At 43.6% G+C, this 24,212-nt stretch overlaps 1 protein-coding gene across 2 annotated transcripts; it reads right to left on the reverse strand.

The window, feature by feature from the left end:
• Positions 1–12,094: 12,094 nt before the first annotated feature.
• pcdh18a (protocadherin 18a) lies at positions 12,095–23,487 on the reverse strand. 2 transcript variants are annotated; one of them, XM_080462703.1, is made up of 4 exons: positions 20,649–23,487; positions 19,206–19,261; positions 17,634–17,806; positions 12,095–13,712 (listed from the first exon to the last, which is right to left on the reverse strand). In XM_080462703.1, exons 1-4 carry the CDS (start codon positions 23,121–23,123, stop codon positions 12,883–12,885), a joined length of 3,534 nt encoding a protein of 1,177 aa, XP_080318829.1. In that variant the 5' UTR covers positions 23,124–23,487; the 3' UTR covers positions 12,095–12,882. The 2 variants fall into 2 exon arrangements, with proteins under 2 accessions (XP_080318829.1, XP_080318828.1); XM_080462702.1 differs by having other exon boundaries at positions 19,206–19,294.
• Between the last annotated feature and the right edge of the window lie 725 nt (positions 23,488–24,212).

Consider the following 24,212-nt stretch of genomic DNA (forward strand, 5'->3'; position numbering starts at 1 on the left):
GAGAGAGAGAGAGAACTCTCAACTGGCTGCTCTCCAATTCTAAATGGCAAGTTGGATGGGGTATCTATTAGAGTACAGCGAGCACGCCCCCATATGCACATGCAAACACACTCGGCACATGCAACAGAAAAAAACCCATCAGCACGCCCACCAGCTCCACACAGCCACATAACTAGCACTCACTCACACTCACATTTCACTATGACAAGTGTGAGTAGACATTCACCCCCCCCCCCCCCCCCCCCCCCCCCCTCCAAAGAAAATGTACATCTCACAAGTCCTGGCTGCAGAAAATCAAAAGCGGATGAAAACAAAATGTAGTTGCGTAAACCAATATGCAATTAGAGTGACAAAATGACTCACCCTGAGCACACTCTCTCACTCTCTCTCTCTTTCTGTTCAATGTGTGGCTCCATCCTCAGGTGTCAGTGTGGTTGTGGAAGTAAATCCAGCTCCCGGTCCCACAGTGCCATCTGCTGGACAAACTCATCGTTAAAGTCAAAATCTCTGAAAACAGCTCAGTTCATGCAAAACTAATTCATAAAAAGTAACATAATCGTTTAACTTAAGCTGGAAATGTGACTTTTGAGAATGGTTTGTTCCTCCAAAGAAATAAATCCTGTTGGTTACTAATCCTATACTCAAGGATTTTATAAATTTCCCAGTATATTTTTATTTTTCCCCTTGTTCTTCTGCCTTCATGTCTTAAATGTAGGTGCAATAATTGTTATAAAACATGTATGAATCACTTAAACAGGTACATAGGTTGTGCATATCAATAAATATGCTTGATTGGAAAAGGCACTAAAACATAGAGTAACTCTTTCTGTGCTACATAAATTAGGAAAAAGAACATTTCAAGACATGTTTTTTGTCCATTTGTGACTTTTTGGAGTCAATAATAAAGATGAAACCGAGAGAGAATAGAATAGAAAATACTTTATTAATCCCAGAGGGAAATTCCTGCAGCGTTGCTGCTCCACATAGAATAGAATATTATCACAAAGAAAAACATGAATAAGAAGGAATAGAATATCAAATAAGTAAAACAGTGAATAATTGTGATGGGCACAGGTTCTCCTGCAGTTCAAATACAGTTTAATTATGAGTGGAAATGTGTTGGAAAGTGTCCAAATTCACTTCAGATTTTACAACATTAAAAAAAAGACCTCTCTAAATAGGCTTAAATATTTCACTAAATATTTTTAAAAAGTTGACACACCCTGATGACACATGGTAATAAAATCAAGCTGGAAGTGATAAAATATGGTTGCAGGTCCTGTAAAGGTTTAAGAGACTTTATGGAGATTTTGAAATAATAGTACTAATTTTAAAAAACAATCCTCTTAAAATACAATAATGGAAACAAAGAAAATGAAAATACATAAATCAAACCCCATAACTTGGAAATAGAAACACTTTTTCAGGTCCTGTGCTTAAATCAGATATAGGGTCCAAAGGTCCCAAAATGATTCAATTACTGGCATTTATTTCATTATGGCTCATTTCATACTGTCATAACTGTTGCTCACAAGGATGACCACAGGCAGAGTTTTATGTCCTGAAAGAAACTAGTTTTTTACAATGTGAGCTACCTGGTTGCTATCAAACGAGTCTCAAAGCCATGCTGTCAGGGGGGCGGTTTGTAAAAACATGAAACAGCTGTAGGATACATTTTCTTTGGGACATTTCATTGTGATTTGCATCATTAAAATTGGCTTTACGTTGACATTGTGATCATTCTTTTGAATTCTTTTGTAAAAATATAGACATTTTCATTATGTATGCTCTTCACCACGGCAAAGAAAAACTGTAAAGTTTAAGGTTATTATGGCAATATTTTACCGGTCGGGTCCTCTCGAGATGAAATTGGGTTGCATGTGGCGCCTGAACAAAAATGTGTTTGTCCATCATTGTACATCAGGATAAAGACTAATGTCCCGTCACTGTTTGAAGCAGAAGTTATTTGCCTTTCCATATTGTCAAATTCTAGAAATTCTACAAAGCAACAAATATCGTCAAGTTTAGCTAAACCTTTTCATCATATCTTCATCGACCGGTTAGTTTGGATGAAGCATGAAGCGCAAATATGATTATCTACCATATAAAGGCTCAATACAGGAAATACAAAACAATACATGTTACAATTTACATGTCAATCAACACTAATTTTCTTAAACTCCAACGAAAGTCTGAATACGAGTGAAGACTTGTTTTATCTTGTTAGAACAGTAATAAAACACAAATCTTCTGCCTTGAACCTCTTATATAGTCACAGATACACGAGTGGGTTTTTGCTTCTTTACCTTTAAAAATACCCTTCCACTCCCAGTTAGTGCACCTGATCGATGCTTTTCCTTTAAAGTATAAAGCACTTAGACGTGGCATTTAATTTGATCATGTTCCCAATAAAATAAAAAGATAATAGACTCATTGTGGGTATTGTAAATAACGCGTCACGTTACAGGAGAGAATGAGTTTTCAAGCTTTTACCAGAATGCAGTGACAAATAGTTCCCATTAAGATACATTTTCAAGCTATAAATCAAGAAATGTGTGCCACTTTGGTCACTTTTATACTTCTCCCACAGCATTTATTATGAATAAATGGGACATAATGGCTCTTTTGTGTCTTTAGAAAGTGTTGCTGGAAACTTGTGTCCTATTAAAGGTTAACTACTAAACCCCCACTCACATATTTCTGAAGAAAACTTTAAACTGAAGATGCACAACAAGTAGACGTTGTGACTTGGGTAGAAAACAAGAAAGTACTTACGCAAATAAAGAAGAAAAAAAAAGATGTCATTGTGTGAATGCTGAAGGCAGCCACACATGAGTGATCCAACTCTTTATTGTGCGAACGCCTGAAGTGCCCTTCAGCATTCACACAAGAAATGGAGAAAGGAGAAACGTCTTGGTGGCTTCACCCAGAAGCCTCTGCTCCTTCAGATGGGCAACGTCATCAAGCCAAATGAAGAAAACTGCTGTGAAAACAACTTTAATTATTCAATAAAAAGCGGCGCACAGCAGATCTGATTGAACAGATCATTTGAAGAAAATACTGCTGGACTCAGCAACTTCAGTTTGCTTCATTCGATGTTCAAAGTTTCCCTGTCTTTATAGTTTTATTACTGACTTTTGCTCAAATATACATGATATTCGATTTTTTTTTCCCCGTTGCAGTTTGGGACTGTTTTTTTTTTTTTTTACCTCCTGTTGCATTTCACTACACTTCATATGACTAAACTTCTGGTTAACATGAACTGAACAGGTTACAACTTATATTAGTCACAAGTTAGATGATTAAACACACTTTTGTTTATTAAAAAGCTGCAGGAGACCTTAATGGAGGTTCATATTCTTAAAATCAGCTCTTAACTCTTTATCCGGCAAGTGACTGTTTTTGGTAATGTCCCCACACATTACATTTGGCACCAGTACTTCGCCTAGGTGAGATTAAGAACCATGTGGACATTTGACCAATCAGCAGAGACCTGGGAGGCCCTCAGATTTCCTGGTTTCTCTGACGTCAGAAAAAGGGGGAGATGAGGCTAAACTTACTGCGCATTCACAGTTGAAACATCAAAACTAACCAAGGTTCGTCGATGAAACTCACATTTTTATGTTGAATGGTGACAAAATAAGTGTTATTTGTGAACAACTTAAGGAAATTTGTGAAATTACAGCATGAAAAATGTGGGTGCCAAATATGATCAGTCGCCCGATTCACCTAAAAATGAGAGTTAGTTTGGTTTGCCCTTTCTTTGGACATATGCCCGATGCATCTAACTAGTTGTGCTTCGCACATTTTCCTTACAAATAAGGCAATGCAACATAGGGCGTTATGTTTTTAATGTTGTTAAATGTTTTTTATAACCGTAATACCTGCTATACAATGATTCAGACATCATTTTAACCATTTGGTTTTGAAATCCTAAAAGGTATAAAAAGTACATTCATTTGATTTTTGCTAGTTTATGACCTAATACCAGTTCTAATGCATGTGTTTCATTTTTGGTGTCTGCTCGTATGGCAAGAGGGGGGTGACTGTTGTCATGCCAGCCGATGTTGCCGTCAGTGACGATGACGAGGAGGAAGATGGCGATGTGGCAGACCCTGAGTTTGTCCCACCCAAATGACAAGTCGGGTTTTAAGTTGTTCACCGGGAGCCTCTGAGGATGGCTTCAGCCCATGACGTTCCCCTGACACCTGAACAAAAAGCCTTGGGTGCCACCAGCCGGATTGTTTATGTCCTGTCTTGTACGATGTCCACCGCCGCAGCCATTTTTTGCTGACAACTTTTTCACCCGTATGGAGATTGGGCGGTACCTCAGAGGCTTGAACTGCAGGTACACAGGGACAGCCGGGGACAATAGACTCAAGAGTCCTCCACTCAGTTCCATCAAGGCCATGGAGAAAAAGGTTGTCCCTCGTCATCAGTGATGATGGGATACTGGCCATCAGGTGAGAAGGACAACAAAACTGTCACTCTGCTGTCAACAGACATGGGGGTGGAGCCGATGTCCTCAGTTATCAGGTACTGCAGCGAGACCAAGATGAATGTGCCAGTGAGTTGTCCAGCTGTCATCAAGAGTTACAATGCCAATATGGGGGGGCACTGATAAGAGTGACATGCTGGTACACCTCTAACACACCCCCATGAAGTCCAAGAGGTGGTCCCTGCGTCTGTTTGCATATGTCATTGATGTCCGCCTCACAAATACCTGGGTCATGTACGAGTGGGACTGCAAGGCCCTGGGGGTGAATACCCAGTCTCTGAAAGAGTTCAGAATCCAGATGTTCAACACTTATGTTGTATTTGTTATAAAAGTTGTTCTAATGTTAAAGAAAGACATGTTCCTTTTAACTTATATGTGTTCTCCTTGTATTTTTTTTATATACAAACTTCATGGATATCATTTATGGGTAAGGACCCAAATATGGTAACTTCATTTACTTCAATTTTCTCCATGAAAAAAATAAATTCAAAAATTTTACAACAATAATTATGTCATGTTATGTCCCCAAATAACACTCTAAAGTTGACATTTAGAATTTCAAGGTATTTCAATGAGTGCTCTATAAATGGTTAACTGCTGGAGAAAAAAAACTAAACAAAAACAATTAAAACTGCTGAAAGTGTTATTAACAGCAATTTAAACAGTGGGAATCTTACTTTGAGCAGTCTGGATGAGCTGGTTAAAGTCGGCACTCTTTGCCGGTTGATTGACTTTCTCACTGCTTCGGTCTTCTTCACTTTATCACTCGACCTTCTTCAGGAGAGTTTTACACTTTGACTTGTCTTTTCTTCTGAAAATAATCAGGTTACTGATTGTAATTTGTAAATTTCATAAATGTTTTTTTTTTTCATCTTGGAAGAAAGGTTTGGGGAAATTACAGAACATTTCTTATGAATGGGGTAGTAAATCATTTCAGCTATTGGACTACTGGAAAAAAAAGGCAATATCAACTTATGAATACACCAAATAATAAGGTGGTTTATTAAACCAGGCTATGTAATTTTATCTATTAAACTTTTCAGGCTATTTTTTTTTCTTTTTTGCAGCAATGCACTTTAACAGTCGATCTACTCATTATTCTAAATATCCAAAAAGAAAAAGTCTGAACTAAACATTGAACTCTTGTTTGAAAGCTGCTGAAAGCTGAAACATGTTGTTGTTTGTTGCTTTATTTTCGCACGTCAACACGTCAATGAAGTCGGCGCCTGTTTTCAAAAAGCTGCATTTTCAGTGGCTCCGAGCACCGTTGTCATGTAAACGGTCTCCCGGTTAGTGATCCGTCTCTGAGGTGATCCACTGACCTGACTTTGTTTCTAAAAGCAGATGTATGCAGTCCTGGACGACGCTGAACTGGAGGACAGGAAGTGCTCTGATTGACCTTCTGAAGGGGCTCTTCGATCTCGGAGATCAGAGACTGACCCCCCCACCCCCCCACCCCCGTGCAGATCTACAACACCCCCTTATCAGCGTGTCCTGCCTGAACCCCTTCAGTAGACCCTCGGAGGACACGATGAGTGAGTTTCAACTTGAGGAGTCGGCAGAAACCGGCAGCAGCTCCCATCAGGACCCCCAGGACTTGGACTCTGGGTTTTTTTGAGCTCTCTGAGACCATCAGTGACATTGTAGCCGTTGTTTCCATCTCAGAACTGAAAGACGATGTTCTTGATGAGGATGAAGCTTCTGATTGCTCTGATGAGTCTGGGGCAGAAGACGTCCCTTGGCAAGGCCCCACCGCCACTGGTCGTTTCAAAACGAGTGAGAGAGAGGATCCGGAAAACATTGTTTTGTTGTTTCCACTCTCAAACTGATCAAGTCATGTTTTTTAAATTTTATTTTATTTTTTTTATGTTTTGTAAATAAATGTTATTCAAACTGGAAAATATTGTTTTTAATTTTTTTATTTTTCCAGGGTTTTTTGGAGGGTTGTTTGTTCTGGGTTTTGTATTTATTCTTTTTATTTATTGCCTTAGTTGATTTCTTTTGTTATTTTTTTGGTCATGTAGGTCCACAGGGGATTTGTCCCGGCATGCCAGCAGGCCAGTACACGACTGGACACGTCATATTTTCAATAATCATTTATATTGGAGGTGTTTACGCCAGGTAAAGAGGAGAAAGCGCATTGCTGTCATAAAATAGATTTCTTCCCATCTGCGTTTGACTACTGGTAGTTTTACCCGACACCAGGTTCCAGATGTGCGGCCCAAGAAATTGAGTCGAAAACCTGAATTTGAATGGAGAGAAGTGAAAACTGAAAAGTGAGAAAGAATTTGGGGAGCTGAATTTTTTCAACCGGATGAAATAAAGTTGAAATTTTATCGTTATACATATTCAAAAAAATTGATTTCAAATGAGACCATTCAAATCCCATACACAACACAGAGACTCGAGTTGAGATATCAGTGATGCTTCCATGAGAGATATCCACCTCGTTGCTATAAAACGAGCATCAAAGCTGTGCTGTGAGGGTGAGATTGTAAAAACAGGCAATAACGCAACAGCTATAGGAGAAGTTTTTTTTTGGGACATCGTTTTCGGTAGTGATTGTTATGTTAGTGTTGGTTATGTGAAAATATAAACATTTTCATCAGGAATACTCTGCGCCACAACAGCAGAAAAACTACAGTTAAAATTTTAAAGTTATTATGGCTCTATTTGACTGGTCCAACGCACTCAAGATGAAATTGGGCAGTTTGCGGCCCCTGAACTCAAAATGAATTTGATCTTGTCTACATGTTTAAAGTTGCATGCCCTTCCTTGCGTAGTCAGTGGAATTCAAACCTGTGGAAACAATCCTGCCCAACCATCCAATAAACAAGACAAATATTCAAAATAGGGGCACATGGGACGATATGGGACATTTTTTTGCAGTTTTTTGAGATTTAGTTGGAAATGGATAGCCGTTAGCGTTCCAAAATCTAATCGACTGGTCTTTGGATGATGACAAATCATGCCTGAAGACTTCATGCGGTTCGGGTTTATAGTTTTTGTGAAAAGTTGGCAAAATACAGACATACAAACCAATAAATAAACTAGATCGGGCACTCGGTAGAGCGCGGACCTTCGACACCACCACATTTGTTAACGGAACCGAGTTAGCATCGCTAGCATCTTAGCTATTAGCAATACATGCATTTTGAGTTAATAGTTTTTGCGAAAAGTGTGCAAAATATATCCATACAAACCAATCAATAAATACACCCAGGAAAAAACACGACCTTCTCACCCAACCTTTGTTGGCGAAGGTTAAAAGAAAATATTTTCACTCTGTCACTTTTCCTTCTCGGGTTCTGAGTGATTTCGGAGACTTTGTTGCCCTGAAGGTGGTGCGTCAGCCTGAACCTTCACACGACACACAAACCACGGTATCTTTCCAAGATCAGTTAAAGATCATGGCACTCGATCATGGCAGTTACATCCCTTGGATTTCTTTACCTGTGTTAATATTACAGGTTTGCCAATATCCTGCTTCTCTGACCCTGCCGGGTCACCGCGATGATTTTTGGCTCCAGATGGGAGCCGATTTCACCCCGACACACTCTCCGCCACCTCCACATCTCCTGCAATATAAACAATCGGCGAATGCACTCGGTAGAAGCAAAGGGGACAAGGGTTTTGGATTTGTTTGTTGTGCAAGAGTTGCGGCTCCTCGTGTCCCGACCATGAGAAGAAAACAATTAGCGGGAATAACGATCAGGGAGGAATCAGACGGTGACGAGATGAGATGAAGCGGAGCGTTACAGATTCTAATGTCTGCGGGGATTCGGCGTTTTGATATGAGTGGAGGACGCTGCTGGGATTTGGACGTGTGTGTGTTTGTTTGTGTGTGCTTACGTGTGAAGGAGAATATTTATGGGTGTGTGTGCGCCCGTCTCAGAGAGACAGAGGGACAGACAGAAATAGCCAAAAGATGAGAGCGAGATACGGAGGTGTGGAGGACGAGTGAGAGAATGACAGAAGGCAGTGGAGCTTTCAGAATGAAAACGAGTGAGGGGCCAAGTGATACCGACAAACAATTTAATGGGGGATTTGCTAAGACAATAACAAGCCGTAGTTCATATTTCAGCACTGTATCAGTGCCACCGTTGTGTTTGTGTAAAATTAATTATGTGAGTGGTAATAAATGAGCACGGCTGGATCTTTCACCCAGTGCTTTTATTTTTTTTAATTCTTTCCATTACACACATCATTACCTCATGCCAAAGACATTTCTTGTTACTAAAGATCATCCATCATATGTTGCCAATCTAATTTTGGAATGACACACAAGGAGAAAGCCCAGAAACAGTGATCTCATGGAAGGAAAAAAACCGAAACAAAAACAAACGATTTGTGTGGTAAATATGAAGCTACATCGAGTTAGCTGTATGGAATAAAAATAAATAAATCTTCATTCAACTGATGTCACCCATAAAATGGGTTCCATTAGCTTGTTAGCGTAGTCTAGCCAGTTTGACGCTTACAAAAAACATGAACTGAAAATATATTGAAATGAAGTACATGTTGCATTATTAACTTTAAGATTGTCGTTCGTACGTTTGTTTGCTTGCCAATATCTTCGGGGCCAGACTGAACTGATGCCTAACAGCACCAAGGGAGGGGGGAGAAAAACATTTTCTCTTCCAAAACTGCCCTAGATGTCTTTTGCTGCGTAATTTTTTCATCAGTTTCTTCGTCACTGGCCAAGTGACTGACCAGCGACACATGACTGTGTCCCAACATTTCAGGACTTTAAAGAGGTGTGTCAGATTATTTTCTATATTTCATATTAATATACTACAGTGGGATTGAAAAAAACCACACACATACATACATATATATATATATATATATATATAAGATTTTAATCTTTCAATCAGTTGTTCTCATTATATTTGGGGGGGGGCGACCACAATTCTTTTTTTCCCCCATTAGGTAGTGCCCTCGTTCGGGACTTTCAAAATTGGTACCCGTGATGATCCACTAAATAAGCTGGTACCAATGAGACTAAACAGAATTAGACAAGCCAAGAGTTGCAAGAAATTTATCCCTCTGCCAAACTAACTAAATACTGGCGGGCCGGACAAAAAGAACCAAAGAAAGGGAGAAATCACTGAAATCACCCACATTAGGGCCAGAGGAACAGGGCTCTCCCCTCGAGCGTAACACAAACCGACGAAAGCCTAAACAACTGAAAATAAAGTCGTCGCAAAAACTGAACCGCTGGACGAACCAGAACCACAAAGTAGAAGAAAACTTAATGTAGTAACTTCATGAGGTCAAACGGTCACTATCAAGATCTCTGCTGCTGCAGCAGCTTCTGTTTCTTCTGCTACTGTCGGGTCAGAATGAAGGAAGGACCTGAGCTGGAGCTCCTCCTCCTCTTTACAGGTGCTCTGATTGCTGAGCAGCCACACCTGTTGGGAAGGAGGCGGAGTCAGAGTGGGGACAGGATCAGGCTGATCAGCAATGGGTGGGGTGGGGGGGGGGCTTGTAACCGCAAGCTCAGGGGCCCTGAAACCTGCAGTCTGCAGAGATCCCTGAAGCTATGACAATATGTCATGTCAATATATTTTTTTTTCTAATTTTTATTTCTATTACACGCTGATTTTAAAAAAAAAATGCTGAAAAAAGGCAAAATAAGGTCAAACAGCCAGAAAACAGCCAGGATAGCTTCAAGGAAAAGGTAAAAAAAGAAATAAATATAAGACATTTTAAAAAAAAAAGAGAGAAAAGACATGAAAAAAACCCAAAAGAAAACAAAGGAGAACAATAAAGAAAAAGGAACAAAGAAGAAAAAGAACAGGAAGAATAGGGGGGATAAAGAATAATTAAATATAGATTTTTTTTTCAAAATTGTTCGAACCATCAGGAAACACTGAGTGGATACAAATAGTTAAAAGTGACAAAAAAAACAAAAAAAAACAAGAATTTATAAAATGACTCAAGTGGGAAAATCTATGAATAAAAATCTCATGGCCACAACAGTTAAAAATGTAATTACAAATAAAATCGAAAGTGTACTTGTGACAACCTTGTTTTTTTGGCAAGTATGGCCATTTTTTATGTTTTTTCTTCATTTCAGATAATAAGCATGTTTTGTGGATTTAGAGATTTTTTATTTGGTGGAAAATCGTGAAAAATGGCTCTTTAGATCATAAAGGTTGCAGACTCCTGGGCAGGCTTAATATATATTTATTGTTCTTTTTTTTGGGATGGCTGACTACAATTCTGGCGCTCCTCACCAGATGGTACCCTAATTTTTGTATTGCACTATTGTATGTATTGTATGAACAAATTCACTGAAGGTTCTTGAACAGTGAAGCGGAGATCCATCAACAAAGCAGCCACATCTTGACATGGAGACTTTAATGCTTTTTAAACACCAATGTAACATGAATATATTCTTTCCCTTCTCTTAAAGCAGATGTGACTTATAGTCCAGGAATTCCAATAACTTTTCAAAACTCAAAGAGGCTGACCTCGAACCGGGAATGAAGAAGCCATCTTAAAAACAATCTGCATCCTTCCGAGGTCCAGTACTACAAACAGTGCAGTATCAAACTAGTGATTTAGGTCCTAAAACGTTCCTCTGTGAGACACTTTCACTAATATCATTAGCAGCAGTTCATACCGAGGACACCCAACGACTGAGAATTTGTTGCGACTGCTTCACTGCATTTAAAATTTGAAGCTCAATTGGCCTACAGCAGGCTAAGATAATTTAGCACTCGCTCACTCACACAAACGCCGAGCACTTGTTGTTGATTGGGGCCCGGACTCTTTAATGATGAAGACAAATGAGCTCATTATTAAGTGTTTTCATGCATGCACGTGTGTCAACTTGCTACTGTACGCCTCAGTGTGTGTGTGTGTGTATGTGTGTGTGTGTGTGTGTGTGTGTGTGTGTGTGTGTGAGGGTGTGTCGACGCCAGTGGCTGCGTGTGCCTCGCAGATGTGTGCGGGCGCATGCAAATCACAACCTTTACCTTGTTAAAGCGCCGTCTCGTGAGGTTAATTGCTTCATTTAGCCTTAGTTGTTGAATTTTCCCTCTTTGAAAGGCGGCTCGCTGTTGTGCGCTCTCTTGATTGCGCGCCTGTGTAAACCGTGCTGGTGCACACGAGTGTATCAGCCCTCTCCATCACAAGAGAAGAGACGCTCAATTCCCACTTTCTCCTAATTGCGTTATGAGTCCATATGGCTGCGTTGTACAATATCATGCTCTTGATTTCTCATCATTGGCAGCGATTATCAGACGCTGTTCATTTGCGTATTTACCACAAGACGAGAGAGGCGGCGCGAAGGGGAATCTCTGAAACTAGATTAACGCCTAAATGCGTTTTAATCTAAAGAGATCATTTGGGAATGAATTCACGGCTAATGGCGTGTTTATTAGCGGAGTCATGCATGTGGATTGTAGTTATAATGAGGCCGGGGTAGAAACTGCAGTGAGAGAAATGTGCAGATTGATGCTGTGCATGCAGAGGCATTGCTGCAGTTCCCGTGCTGGGCATTAGGGGGTGCTAAGAGACGAGGGCAACGCATGTTAAATGGAGCTTAATGAGTGGGAACGTGCAAAGAAATGCCAGAATCATGTTCAAGCTTAGCCCTGTTATGGATCCCTCCACTTTATTGATCATCCACTGGTCACAGAACTCACTTCCAACACTGGAAGGTGATTATTTATCAATATGCACACGCACATACGTTCATTTACAAATTTAAATACACTTGTTTTTATAAAATTAAAAGAGGGAAGAAAGAGACACATTAGGTGATATTAAGACATGCAGTGACAAATATAAAAAATAGACATTTCTTTTTCCTTTTCTGTACAAACATAGATGAACACATATAAATATATAGAAGTAAAAAAGAGTGTATTTTTAAAATACAAAGCTGAAATTGTACAGTTACATTCCATCATAACAAAACAGGAGACGCAGCACAATATTCAAGTGGTGTTTTTTTCTTTTCTTTTTTTGCCTCGTTCCACAGACGCTGTACAATACTGTACACTGGAAAAGCAGAAATCAGATCACACAAGTTGTTGGTTTTCTCCCTGCGGAGTCACTGCTGTAAACATTACAAATGAAGAAAACAAAGAGCGCGGTCCTCATTTTGGCGGGTTTTGAAATCGCGAGGTTTGCGGGAGCAAACTGTTCTCGGAAAGAGTCCGCTTTGATGCCTTCAAGTCACCTCCGTCAGCGTTTTCACTGTTCTGAGTCTCTCGGCACCGAGAGCAACGAGAGGAACAAATCTGACGAAAGAAACGAAGCGAACGACGAACCGTCCAGTTTTTAGACGTTGGCACAGAGTACAAGCGTTTACCGTGATGTGGTGAAATGCCCCGCCCACCCCGCCCTCCCCCCGCCCTCATGACTCCTCAGTTCTGTCTGACGTCCTGCAGCAGCTTGTTGATCTCGTGCACCAGCTCGCTGGCGTCCATGCTGGCCTCGTGGCGGCTCTCGTTGCGCTTCCCGCCCTGATGGAAAACGCCGTCGAAGTCGTCTTCCTCGTAGTTTTCCGGGATCTCCTCCATGGCCGGCAGCCACTTCAGGTGTGGTGGCTGTCCGTTGCTGGAGGCGGGAGCCGGGGCGGAGGACGACGAGGAGGATGCAGCAGAGGAGGAGGTGGAGGAGGCGGAGGGGTTGTGATTGGATCCCACAGATCCACTTCCTGGGTTCAGGTAGTGGGTGTTAGCCGCCCACGCTGCCACGCCCGGGGGGTAGGCGGCGCCTTTTCCGCCGGGTAGCGGCCCTCTCCTGTTGTCCTGGGGGACGGCACCGCCGCGGGCGCTCCCTCGCTCAGCCGTGGACGAGGACGAGGGCGGGCTGGTCTCGGTGCACTCGGCGTAGGAGTCCACATTCGGGGGGAGAAGCCGCTGGAACACCGAGTTCATCTCTGTGAGGAGGGAGCCAGCCCCTCCTCCAGCCGCATCACCTCCTCCTCCTCCTCCTCCTCCCGGGGAGACCAGGCCCCCGGCGCCCACCTCCTCGCTCCCGGGCTCCTTCCCGAAAGTGGAGAAGCTCTTACGGCGCTCTGAGTCGACGGAGGACTGGTCGTCGTCCATCGGCGGCTGCTGGGCCGCCTCCTCGCCGGGGATGTACATGTTGTTACGGTAGTCGGCGGAGGAGGCGGGGGAGGAGAGGGGGGGCATCCAGCACTGGTCCGAGTGTCCCAGGACGCGACATTCATCCGTGCACAGTCTCATAGCTGCAAGGAAGAACATGAAGAACCCGTCAGAGACAAACTGTAAAAAAGGGAGATTTTATCTTCCACTAACATTTCTCATTGAGTACAATCCTTAACTCTTTCTTCAGGTTCTATCCATCCATCCATCCATCCATCCATCCATCCATCCATTTTCTCCCGCTTATCTGTTTCCGGGTCACGGGGGTGGCAGTCTGAGCACTGTCACCCAGATCACATCATTTATTATATCAATTCCTATACAGCTATACCAATATTGTATTAAAAAAAAGTGAAGAATCTTGTGTGATTGTGTTTCCTGTTGTTGATTATAAAATCATTTGGTGGTGAATCCTCCACTTCATGTTTTGAACTGGAATAAAAAAAAAAAAAAGAATAATAATACTGGAATTTTTTTCTTTTTGTGTTGTTGATGTCTACCCGTTTACTTGTCTGTTTGGTTCTTGAGTGTTGTTTTCTGGTTTGTTTAATTTTGTTTCTTATGAAAGACAAATTTGACATGAATGAGTGGCGGTGCTTGCTTCTCAATCATCATAGACATTTTGCTGTTTGTTGTTGTTTTCTTATGCTGTTGTGAATTGATTATTGGTACAAAGGGGCAGATTACATACGATTACTCTTCCTTCTGCTCCTTTTCATTCAGAAGTTTGCAAACTTTTGTGTTAATATTAAATTGATTTTTCTTCTTCTTTTCTTTGATGAATGGAATAAATAAAGCCCGCGGCGAGCTCAGTTGGTAGAGCATGAGACTTGAAATCTCAAGGTAGTGGGTTAGTGTCCCACGCCGGGCTCCACCTTCCCGTGGGCTCACCACCCGCAGAAAAAGGTTCTTAATCAGTGCAATGTGATCTGGGTGACAGTGCTCAGACTGCCACCCCGGCGACCCGGAAACGGATAAGCGGGAGAAAATGGATGGATGGATGGATGGATGGACATGTACCACTCTCGTAAACAAACAAACAAAAACATTTGAGATATACTACAAAGACTTTCTCAGGGTTTTTTTGAGTGTCGTCAAAGCCTCGGACCCTCCCCGTAACCTCACGTGTCTCTTCAAGTGTATCTCGGACCACAGTTTGAGAGCCAATGTTTTTTTGTTTTTTTTTTAATATCAGCTACAGCTAATTTGATGACACGGGTTACCTTTGGATGTCTTTGGGAGAAGCCAGAGTATTTTCAGAGAACCTCAGGGAGAACATGCAAAATCATCACATTTTAATGTTCTTCTAATTCCATGAGGTTGGGAGATTTCTGACAGTGAGCGACTGGGCTGTTTTTCACATGTAAAGCACTTGGTTGGTTGGTTGAGGATGAGACTTGAATCCGGCAGTTCTTGCTGTGAGGAAAGTGTGAACCACTACACCATTACATCGTTTTTGGGTTTTTTTTACTTCTCAAGTAAATTTGCCCTTTTTGACATTTCACTAGTATGCACCCAACTTGAACAAAACATGTCCAGACGATACATTAGATGAATGGATTGTTGTGACACACATAGATTAGTATTGTAGTAGTTTGCACTGTTACCTCACAGCTCGAATGTTCCTGGTTGGACTGGAAGTACCTTCAATGATTAATTGAAGAGGCTGCGTGATGTTTTTTTTGGTTGAGCAAGCTTCTCCACAGTTTGAGGTCTTTTAGTGCAGTTTGCATGTTCTCCTGATACTCTGCTTTCCTTCCACTTTGATTGGTGTGCATCAATTGTCCTTGTGAATGTGAATATGTGTTTATATTTCTATGTGATGGGCCGCCGACCTGCCTTCACTACAGAATTAGACTGTATCCCCCCTGTGACGACGACTTAAAGCAGAATAGAAGACGGATGAATGAGTTGTGTCACGATCTTTGAGGTAAAGACATGACGAGTTCAGCAGGAGGACAAGCTGATGCTTTTCCACATGGAAATAAGTCCAGTGAAGCTGTTGAGTCTGACAAACCATGTCTTATTCTGTTAGTGATCCATGTACAATGCCTGCTTAATAATTCATACAGCATCGCTTCAATCTCTCATTAATGTCTAAATCACAGCTCGGCTCAGTCAACTTTTACTTCCCTGTGTTATTTCCCCTTTATGAGGACCAGACTGAAGTTTTTACAGCTTACAGTAGGAATATTCTGCCGTTGCCAGGTAGGAGCAGAAACCCCCAAAATAAATAAACAAGAAGCACCATCACAGGCAGATGTTAATGTAATATTTGGCTGCTCTGCCAAGTAAATCCACATTCCCCAACTGTGAGGATGAGGCAGGAATCTGCTTGTTAAGTTGGTTTATCATATCCTGCATGAATAGCCCCGTTTGCCCATCTAAATAGAAAAATCTAAACAAATTAAATCTATTGAAGAGAAACAGTGGTAATCCTCCCTCTTGGCCTATTATCAACCCCCCCACCCCCTACCCCACCCCGCCCTCCTCTTTTTTTTTCCATATTAGCATAAAAGATAGCAGAAAGAGGAGGGGAGGGGAGAGGGAGGGAAGGGGGAGGAGGGAGGGGAGGGGAGTTACAACAACTCCAAGTCTTTGTCAAAGAGGGAAAAAATAGGAGATAAAGAAAAACCGTTAACGTCCACCAACAAACCACCTTTTATCGCAATGACGATGCGAATACATTAAAAAGTACAGTGAGGGAGGGAGGGGGAGTGAGAGAGAGGGAGGGAGAGAAGGGGGAGGGGGGCAAACAGAGAGAGACAGAGAAAGATGAAGAAGCATAAAAAGAGATAGATGGATCAAAAATAGAAAGAGAGAGAGAGACAGGGATATGAGGCTGTTGCAAAAAGAGGGAGAGAGAGAATACGGGGATGGATAAGGACAAAAACAGAGAGAGGAGAGGCAGAAAGAAAGGTGTGTATTAAGAGGTAGTGAAAGGGCAAGGGTTAGAGAGATGGAGAAAGAGACGGAAATAGAGCAAAAGAGAGATGTAGAGAGAGGAAAAAGAGTTAAAGTGACGAGGCAAATAGATAGAGGGATGAGGAGAGAAAGAGAGGAAGAAAGATAGAGAATGGGGGCGATAGAGTTGGGAAGGGAAAGAAAGAAAAGATAGCAAGCGTGATAAGAGAGAGAAAGAGTAATAGAGAGAGGAAGAGAAAGAAAAGAAAGGAAGGAAGAGTGAGGGAAGGGAAGAGCGAGAGAAAGAAAGGACAGACAGAAAGAGAGAAAGAGAGAGCGAAAGAAAAGATGGGGAGAGAGAAAGAGAGAGACAGAAAGAGAGAATAACATCATCTAAAAGCAATTACTATGAATTCTCCTCAGTTCAGACATGAAAGCGCACCACTGTCACTCACCAGGGGGAGAAGAGCGCGAGAGAGAGAAAAAGAAGGGAAGGGAGAAAGAAAAAAAGGATAGCACCCTGAGATGCATACCGATGAGTGACAGGCGACTCATCTCCGCTCCGGGGAGGATTTTACAGACACGACTCTATCTTAGGGGCATATGACACACACATGCACACACACAGTCCCGCAAACAGCCCCGACACACTGTAACCTCGCTCGGTGTGATAACGAGCGTGGAAATGAGGGCTGTGTGGAAGAATGGGGCCGACTACAATGGGGATTGTGTTGGCAACAGGCTGAATGAATTCGTTGTAAAGGCAGGTGTACAGACAAATGATGGACTCGGGGCCTGACGCTGTCCATGGTGCTGAAATCTGTCAGACAGGCACTATGTCGGAGGGCCGGGTGTGGTCCGCAGGCATGTCAGCCCATGTCAGTGCGAGTGGGGAAAACAACAAGTGCATCGGATGCTTTATAGCCACAGAAGTGGAGCGAGTTAATCAGAAACCTCTGCAAAATGATATATGAGCTGAGGTGCGATCAGCCTGTGAAAGGTGAGGCGACAGCCGAGCGGTGTGACTCAGCCGTCTGGAGACGAGTCATATCTCAGAGTGAGGCGCAAGCAGGGCAGCGTGGGTGTCTCTAAAGACTAACCTGGGTGGAGACGGTGGTGCATTTCGAGGTGCATCAGGTCAGAAAAGCCTTCCCCCAGCAGCAGTCTGTCCACGGGGGACTCCCGCCCCATGTCGCAATCACTGTCTCCCGCCTCGCTGTCCCCACGGCCACTGTCCTTCAGGCTGAACTTGTCCATGTCTTGTAATGCATATCTGCAGGCATCCATTCAGAAAAAAAAAGAACAGCATAAAAACATATGAGTATCATCTGCGTACAAGAGGATCGGCCATCACAAATGAACCTTTGCCACTCACTGCCAACCTGCAGGACTCCTCATACCTCATCCAGAGACTAGGTTTAGCTTGATCCATTTAGGATAGTTTGATAGCAATGAGGTAGCTGGCTTTCAAGGCAGCATCACTGATATCTCATCTCAGGTCACAGTGTTGTGTTGTGTCTACCACGCTAAAGCAATTTCTTAAAAAAATAAAAAAATAAAAAAAAATCCAAGTTTTCTTTGAAATGTTTTGCATTTGCTTGGAGGTTTGATGGGCTGGATTGATGCCTTATGTTTGACATCTCTGTTTTAGACCTTTACTGAGGAAATATCAATAAGTATAAAATATAAGTATAAAATTCACATCTTTAAATTATATATATATATATATATATATATATATATATATATATATATATATATATATATATATATATATATATATATATATATATATATATATATATATGAAATGTATGTATTTCTTGATGTTCTTATATATTTCTTAATTTTTTAGATTATATGCAATTTAAATGTTATATCTGGTCATTCTATCATCATTTTAATTACACTTTGATCATTTTTTTTTTACCATTACCTGATTACCAATCATGAAGTTGAAAACATTCAATTATATAAGCATATGTGGTGGTGGTGGTCTATTTTCCCTAAAATTGAAAGGACCCCCCCCCGCTCTGTCCCCCCCCTGTGATTTCCGCCTCTGCTTCAGAAAATCACTGATTTGTCTTCTTTTTTTTTGCACTGGCAAGCAGGACAAATTTATTTTGCAAGCTTAAATGAATCACTCTGTCCTCCGAGAAGACTAATGACAAATAAATCCATCATATCAAAAACTTTGAGGCTGCTTCTGGAATCTCTCAAGTCTCCACAGAGAAGACTCGAGCCGTAAATTCCACATGCAGGTAGATCCCATCAATAAATCTATCCCGGCAGCCACCGGGGGCATCAATAAATCTATCATCCACACATCATAAGGGAGTATTATGATGAAAGGAGTGATGGATGCAGACTTCACAGCCCATTTTTTCCCTTCTTTTTAAGAGAAAAAGTACTGAGAGCGTCATTGTGACATTCAGACAAATGGCATTTTTGAACTGAATGACGTCGGCATGATAACAACTGGAGTATTAACAGAAGAAACGAAACAAATACATTTACACATCTACATGTGACTGGTTCGGCGGACGACGCAAAACTTCACGACAGGTTGTTGAAAACATGTGAAACGCAATGAGGAACAAGTGGCTTTAAATCAGATGTCAACAGAAGATGGGGGAGGGCGGTGGGGAGGAAGAGGAGTAGGGGTAGATTACCTGTAGCTGCGGGAGTATTTGTTGCCACGAAAACTGGGTCTGGGCTGGTACTGGCCCTGATGGAGCATGGACAGAAGCTGTGAGACTTGCTACATCCCAAAAAAAAATGACAAAATAAAAATAAAATAAAACAAAGAAAATGAGGGGGAAGGAGGGGGGGGGGGGGGGGGGTTGAATAACAGATGGGGAATGGAGGAGGGAGGGAAAGAGGGAGAAAAAGAGACAGGGACAACACAGAAGACAAAATAATGGATGAGTAAACACAAAATGGATGATGGAGAGGCTGCTGAAAATGGATGAGACAAAATGGATGGCATTAAAACAAAAAGAAATAAGGAGAAAGATGGGGGGCTGCGTGTGTGTGTGTGTGTGTGTGTGTGTGTGTGTGTGTGTGTGCATTGGGGGGCTAGATGAATATGGAGACATATGACTGAAGGGTGAGTCATGGTTGTGATGGAGGTGACGGTGACGGGGTGTAAACAAGGTAAAGACAAAGACAACATCTATAATCATCAACAGTTTTAATGAGAGTCAGTTTGAACTACAGGGCAGAGCTGATTAAGTCGCTGTCACACACGTGGAGACGAGGAGATTCGTTCAAAAGAGACGAGTGTGTGGAGGAGACGGAGGCTAGGGAGGGGGGAGAGGGAGAGAGAGAGAGAGAGAAAGAGAGAAGTCTAAAGGGATGGAGAGGAAAGAAGTGGGTAAGTCAGTAATGGAGAGGGGAGAGAGAGAGAGAGAGAGCAAGTAGGGATGAGAAAAATCCAAAAATGCAAAGGGTGAAATGGACAGAAAGAGAGAAAAGAGAGGAAACAAGTAAGATGGAAAAGGTTGAAAACGACGTGGAAAAAAGAGTGATCCAAATGGGGAAAGAAAAAGAAAGAAGAGAGACAGACCGACAGAGAGGGTGGGGGTAAGTGGTAATTAAAAGACTGAAAAATGCAAAGAGAAAAAAGGTACAGAAAGAGAGAGAAAACAGGAGAATGATGGGCAAATAGAGAAAGGGAGAAAGGGGGGAGAAAATATGAATAAGAGCAGTAAAAAAAAGAGGATGGGAAAGAAAGAAGAGAGAAAGTGGGGATAAAGCGATTGATAAACAGAGAGAGAAAAGGGACAGAAAGAGAAAACAGGAGAAAGAGGAAAAAAAGATGGGCAGTTAGAGAGAGAGGGAGAAAATGAGGAAAAGAGCAGGAAAAAGGGAGGAAAAGAAAGAAAGAATAGAGAGAGTGGGGAACGGAGAAAGGAAAAGGGAAGTGGAAAGAAAAATAGAAAAAGAAAGACAGAAAGATGGAGAGGAGAGGTGAGAAAGAGAGTCTGGGAAGGCTTGGGGAACAATATTCGAATTATGTGCGTGTGTGTGTGTGTGTGTGTGTGTGTGTGTGTGCGTGTGTGTGTGTGTGTGTGTGTGTGTGTGTGTGTAAGTGCGTGCATACGTGCGCTCACCTCCACTGGTGGCGTTGCATGTGCCAACTCCAGGGCGAAGCTCTCCGGGATGTGATTGGACGAGATGGTCACCAGGCTGTTGAGGGACTGGCGGCTGTGGTGGTTCTGGTGGCTCCCCATCTGGGCCCGGTCCATTGGGGGCGTGGCCGACGGCGAGCGGTGGTGCGCCCTGATGGGCAGCGTGCCGTTCACCGTGGGAACCAGGGTGATGTCGCCCTTGTGGATTTGGCGGGAGGGCTTCTTGGGGTGGTGCTGGTGGGTGGACTCTGCCACCCGGCAGTTGTAGGAGTGGCGGGTGTCCTTCTTCTCGCGGTTGCAGTGGGTGGCGAAGACCACCATGATGACCAGGAGCACGGCGCAGATGGCCCCCAGGGAGATGATGATGATGAAGGACAAGTCGAAGGAAGACTTCCCCGGGTCCGTCACGGACACGTGGTTCTCCATGTTCTCGTTGAGGATGATCTTCAGGACGGCCTTTGCACTGAGGCTCTCACTTCCCTGGTCCCGGACTACAATCGTGAGCTCGGCATGCTCGTGGGGGAAGTTCTCCAGGCTGGCGTTGGCGTGGATCTCACAAGTTCTGGGATCAATCAGGAAGAATCCCTCCTCATTGCCACTAACAATGGAGCAGATGAGCTCAGCATTGACCCCGGTGTCACGATCACTCGCCCTCACCACCGTCACCAAGTTCCCAGCCTCCAAGAACTTTGACGCGTGGACATCTGTCGTGAAATTCCACAGCTGGGGGACCACTATGACTGGGGGGTTGTCGTTTTCATCCAGAATATTCAGAATTACTGTGGCATTGCTGAGCAGTGAGGGCTTACCGGCGTCTTTGGCTTGCACGACAAATGAGATGCGACTCACGTCCTCGCGATCAAATGTGCGCAGTGCATAGATGGCGCCATTCGAGGGGTCAATGGTGACGTAGGTGGAGATGGAGCTCCCGTGGACAGTGTTCTCCAAGATGGAGTAGCTCACCTGTCCATTGTTGTCCAGATCAGAATCTGTTGCCATGATGGAGGTCAGATACGCTCCGGGGGCGTTGTTCTCAGACTTGTAGATCTCATATCGCCCCTTCTCAAAATGTGGTGGGTTGTCATTTTCATCAGTCACGTGCACGGTGAAATGTTTGATCGTGGAGAGGCTGGGAGTCCCCCGATCCTCTGCCACCACAGTCAGACTGAACTCTGATCTCTTCTCTCGGTCCAGAGACACGTTGGTCAGAATCATGTAGTTGTTCTCGTATGTTCTCTGCAGTTTGAAGTAGCCTTGACTGTGAAGTTTGCACTCCACCTCTCCATTCAGCCCTGAGTCCAGGTCCTCCACCCGCACCAGGGCAACAAACGTGTCCAGTGGAGATGCCTCAGAGATGTAGGCCGCGTCCCCGCTCCCTTGGGAGGACATCAGGTTGATGCTGATGTCTGGCTTGTTGTCGTTCACGTCCACCACCTTGACCAGGATCTTGCAGTGAGCGGGCATGGAGTTCGGACCCATGTCCTGCGCCTGCACGTCAATGTCATAGGAGTTAACAGCCTCATAGTCCACACGCCTAACCAGGGTCAGGTGGCCGCTGTCGGGGTTGATTTTGAACGTCTCCATTATTTTGGGGGACACGTGACTGCTGAATGAGTAGACTATCTTGGCGTTGGTGCCGTCATCCGCGTCCGTTGCGTTCAGGTCGATGAGGAGCGTGCCAACAGGTGAATTTTCGGGCAGATTAATGACATAAGATGACTTGTCAAAAATCGGGCTGTTGTCATTTGAGTCAGCAACACTGATTTTGAGGAGGGTCGACCCGGTCCTCGGGGGAACGCCCCTGTCAGAGGCTGTGTATTGAAGTTCATAACCGGAGCGCACCTCCCGGTCCAGCTCTCTGAGCACCACCAGCTCGGCATATTTAACTCCGTCGGTCCTGGACTGGATGTCGATCTTGAAGAAGTTGTTCGGCTCTAAAGCGTACGTGTACAGTGAGTTCTCTCCGACGTCGGGGTCCGTGGCGCTGTCTAGAGGAATGCGCGCACCCACAGCGGCGCTCTCGGAGATCTCGATGGGGATGACGGCGCGGGCGAACAGGGGCGCGTTGTCGTTGATGTCCAACACTTCCACCTCGACGTGAAACAGCTGGAGGTGCTCGGTGGGGAGAGTCAGCACGTCAAACTGGATGGAGCAGTTCAGATTCTTCTCGCAGAGTTTTTCTCGGTCGATTTTGGTCCTGATGCTGATTTCTCCGTCCTGTTCGCGCACGGTGAGAAAAGACGAGGTGCCTCTTTGCATCGCCCTGAAGCGGAGCGACACCGAGCTGGGAAGTTTGGCCAAAACATCCGCGACGTCTTCTTTCAAACGGGCGATCACAGTGCCAACCTTCTGCTCCTCGTAGATCTGATATTTCAGCGTCTTGCCTCTGACATGTTGCGTTACCAGCGCAAAAAAAGCCACAACTTTGCACAGTCTTGACAAAAAGAGACCCCTCATCTTCCCCGGCGCAGAAAAAAAAGAAGAAAAAAGAAACAGCTCCAAATATATATCCCTCCAAAAGACCGTGCAGATCAGTTCCAGTTTTAACTTACTAAACGCGTCGTTCGCGTTATCAACAACTGCATCGCCTTTTCTCCATCAAACGAGGGAAGAAAATAGTCGAAGCTCAAGTTGCACAAATATTCACACAACCATCCAAAAATTGTTTCTATCTATCCTTTCTTGTCATACAGATTTGTTGCGCGCATCCAGTGTGCGGGAGAAGCAGCCGACTGGCTCAGAAATGCGTGCGTCTCTCTCCCTCTCCTCCCTGTCTCTGCTCTGTGCGCCGTGCGCTCTCGTTCGCTCCCTCTCTCCGTTTGAGGTGCCTCTGCATACAGACTTGCCCAAAATAACCCGCCTCAAACCAAGTAGTTGTACATCAGACCCCCTTTCCTCCTCCTCCCTCTTTCACATATCCCGGGAAAGACAAACGCTTCTCGAATCAAACGCTGGCTGGTGGCCACTCCAACTCCACAAGAGAGGAGAAGGAGGCGCAAGAGGGGAGGAAAAGGAGAAAGTAGGGGGGTAAAAAATAAACTGCGCCCTGCGGGGTTCACTCTCACTACTTTTTCAGAGTAACGACTGTGCATCGACAATGGACAGAGGGGGAAATAAACTCAGGAGGAAAAACATTCATTCAAACAGCTTAAGCTGCCGTTATTCACTGCTATAAAACCGCAGGAAGGTTTACGAGTTTCTCGCTTCGGGTCTGTTCTCTGCAGACAGCGCGGAGACACAAAGACTCTAAATTCCCAAAAGAGGTGGCATATAAATAGTTACTGCAACCATTATTCCCGTCATCAGACTACATGCACATACAATATAACCAAACCCAACCATAACCAGCTGTCACCGCTCACTCCTGTTGGACGACCGACGTGAGCGCGCGCGGAGCCCTGGCATTAGTGCGTCTGCATGCCACCAGCTTATACTGGATCTCGTCTTCTTTGCTTCTTTCAAGTGGCAGCTGACTACCCCCTTTTTCTCCACGCACAGCCACTTTGTAGTAGATGTTTTCAGTGCAATATATATATATTTTTTTCT

Source organism: Lipophrys pholis (assembly GCF_963383615.2).
Source record: "Lipophrys pholis genome assembly, chromosome: 5".
Taxonomy (NCBI): domain Eukaryota; kingdom Metazoa; phylum Chordata; class Actinopteri; order Blenniiformes; family Blenniidae; genus Lipophrys; species Lipophrys pholis.

What these genes read in the sequence shown, in the direction of transcription:
- pcdh18a (XM_080462702.1), bottom strand. Translation starts at nt 23,123, where the DNA reads ATGAGGGGTCTCTTTTTGTCAAGACTGTGCAAAGTTGTGGCTTTTTTT. An exon ending in ATGCAACGCCACCAGTGGAG is followed by an intron (nt 19,295 to 20,648) that starts GTGAGCGCACGT and finishes TTTGGGATGTAG; the next exon opens with CAAGTCTCACAGCTTCTGTC. An exon ending in GCACCACCGTCTCCACCCAG is followed by an intron (nt 13,713 to 17,633) that starts GTTAGTCTTTAG and finishes TCTTCCTTGCAG; the next exon opens with CTATGAGACTGTGCACGGAT.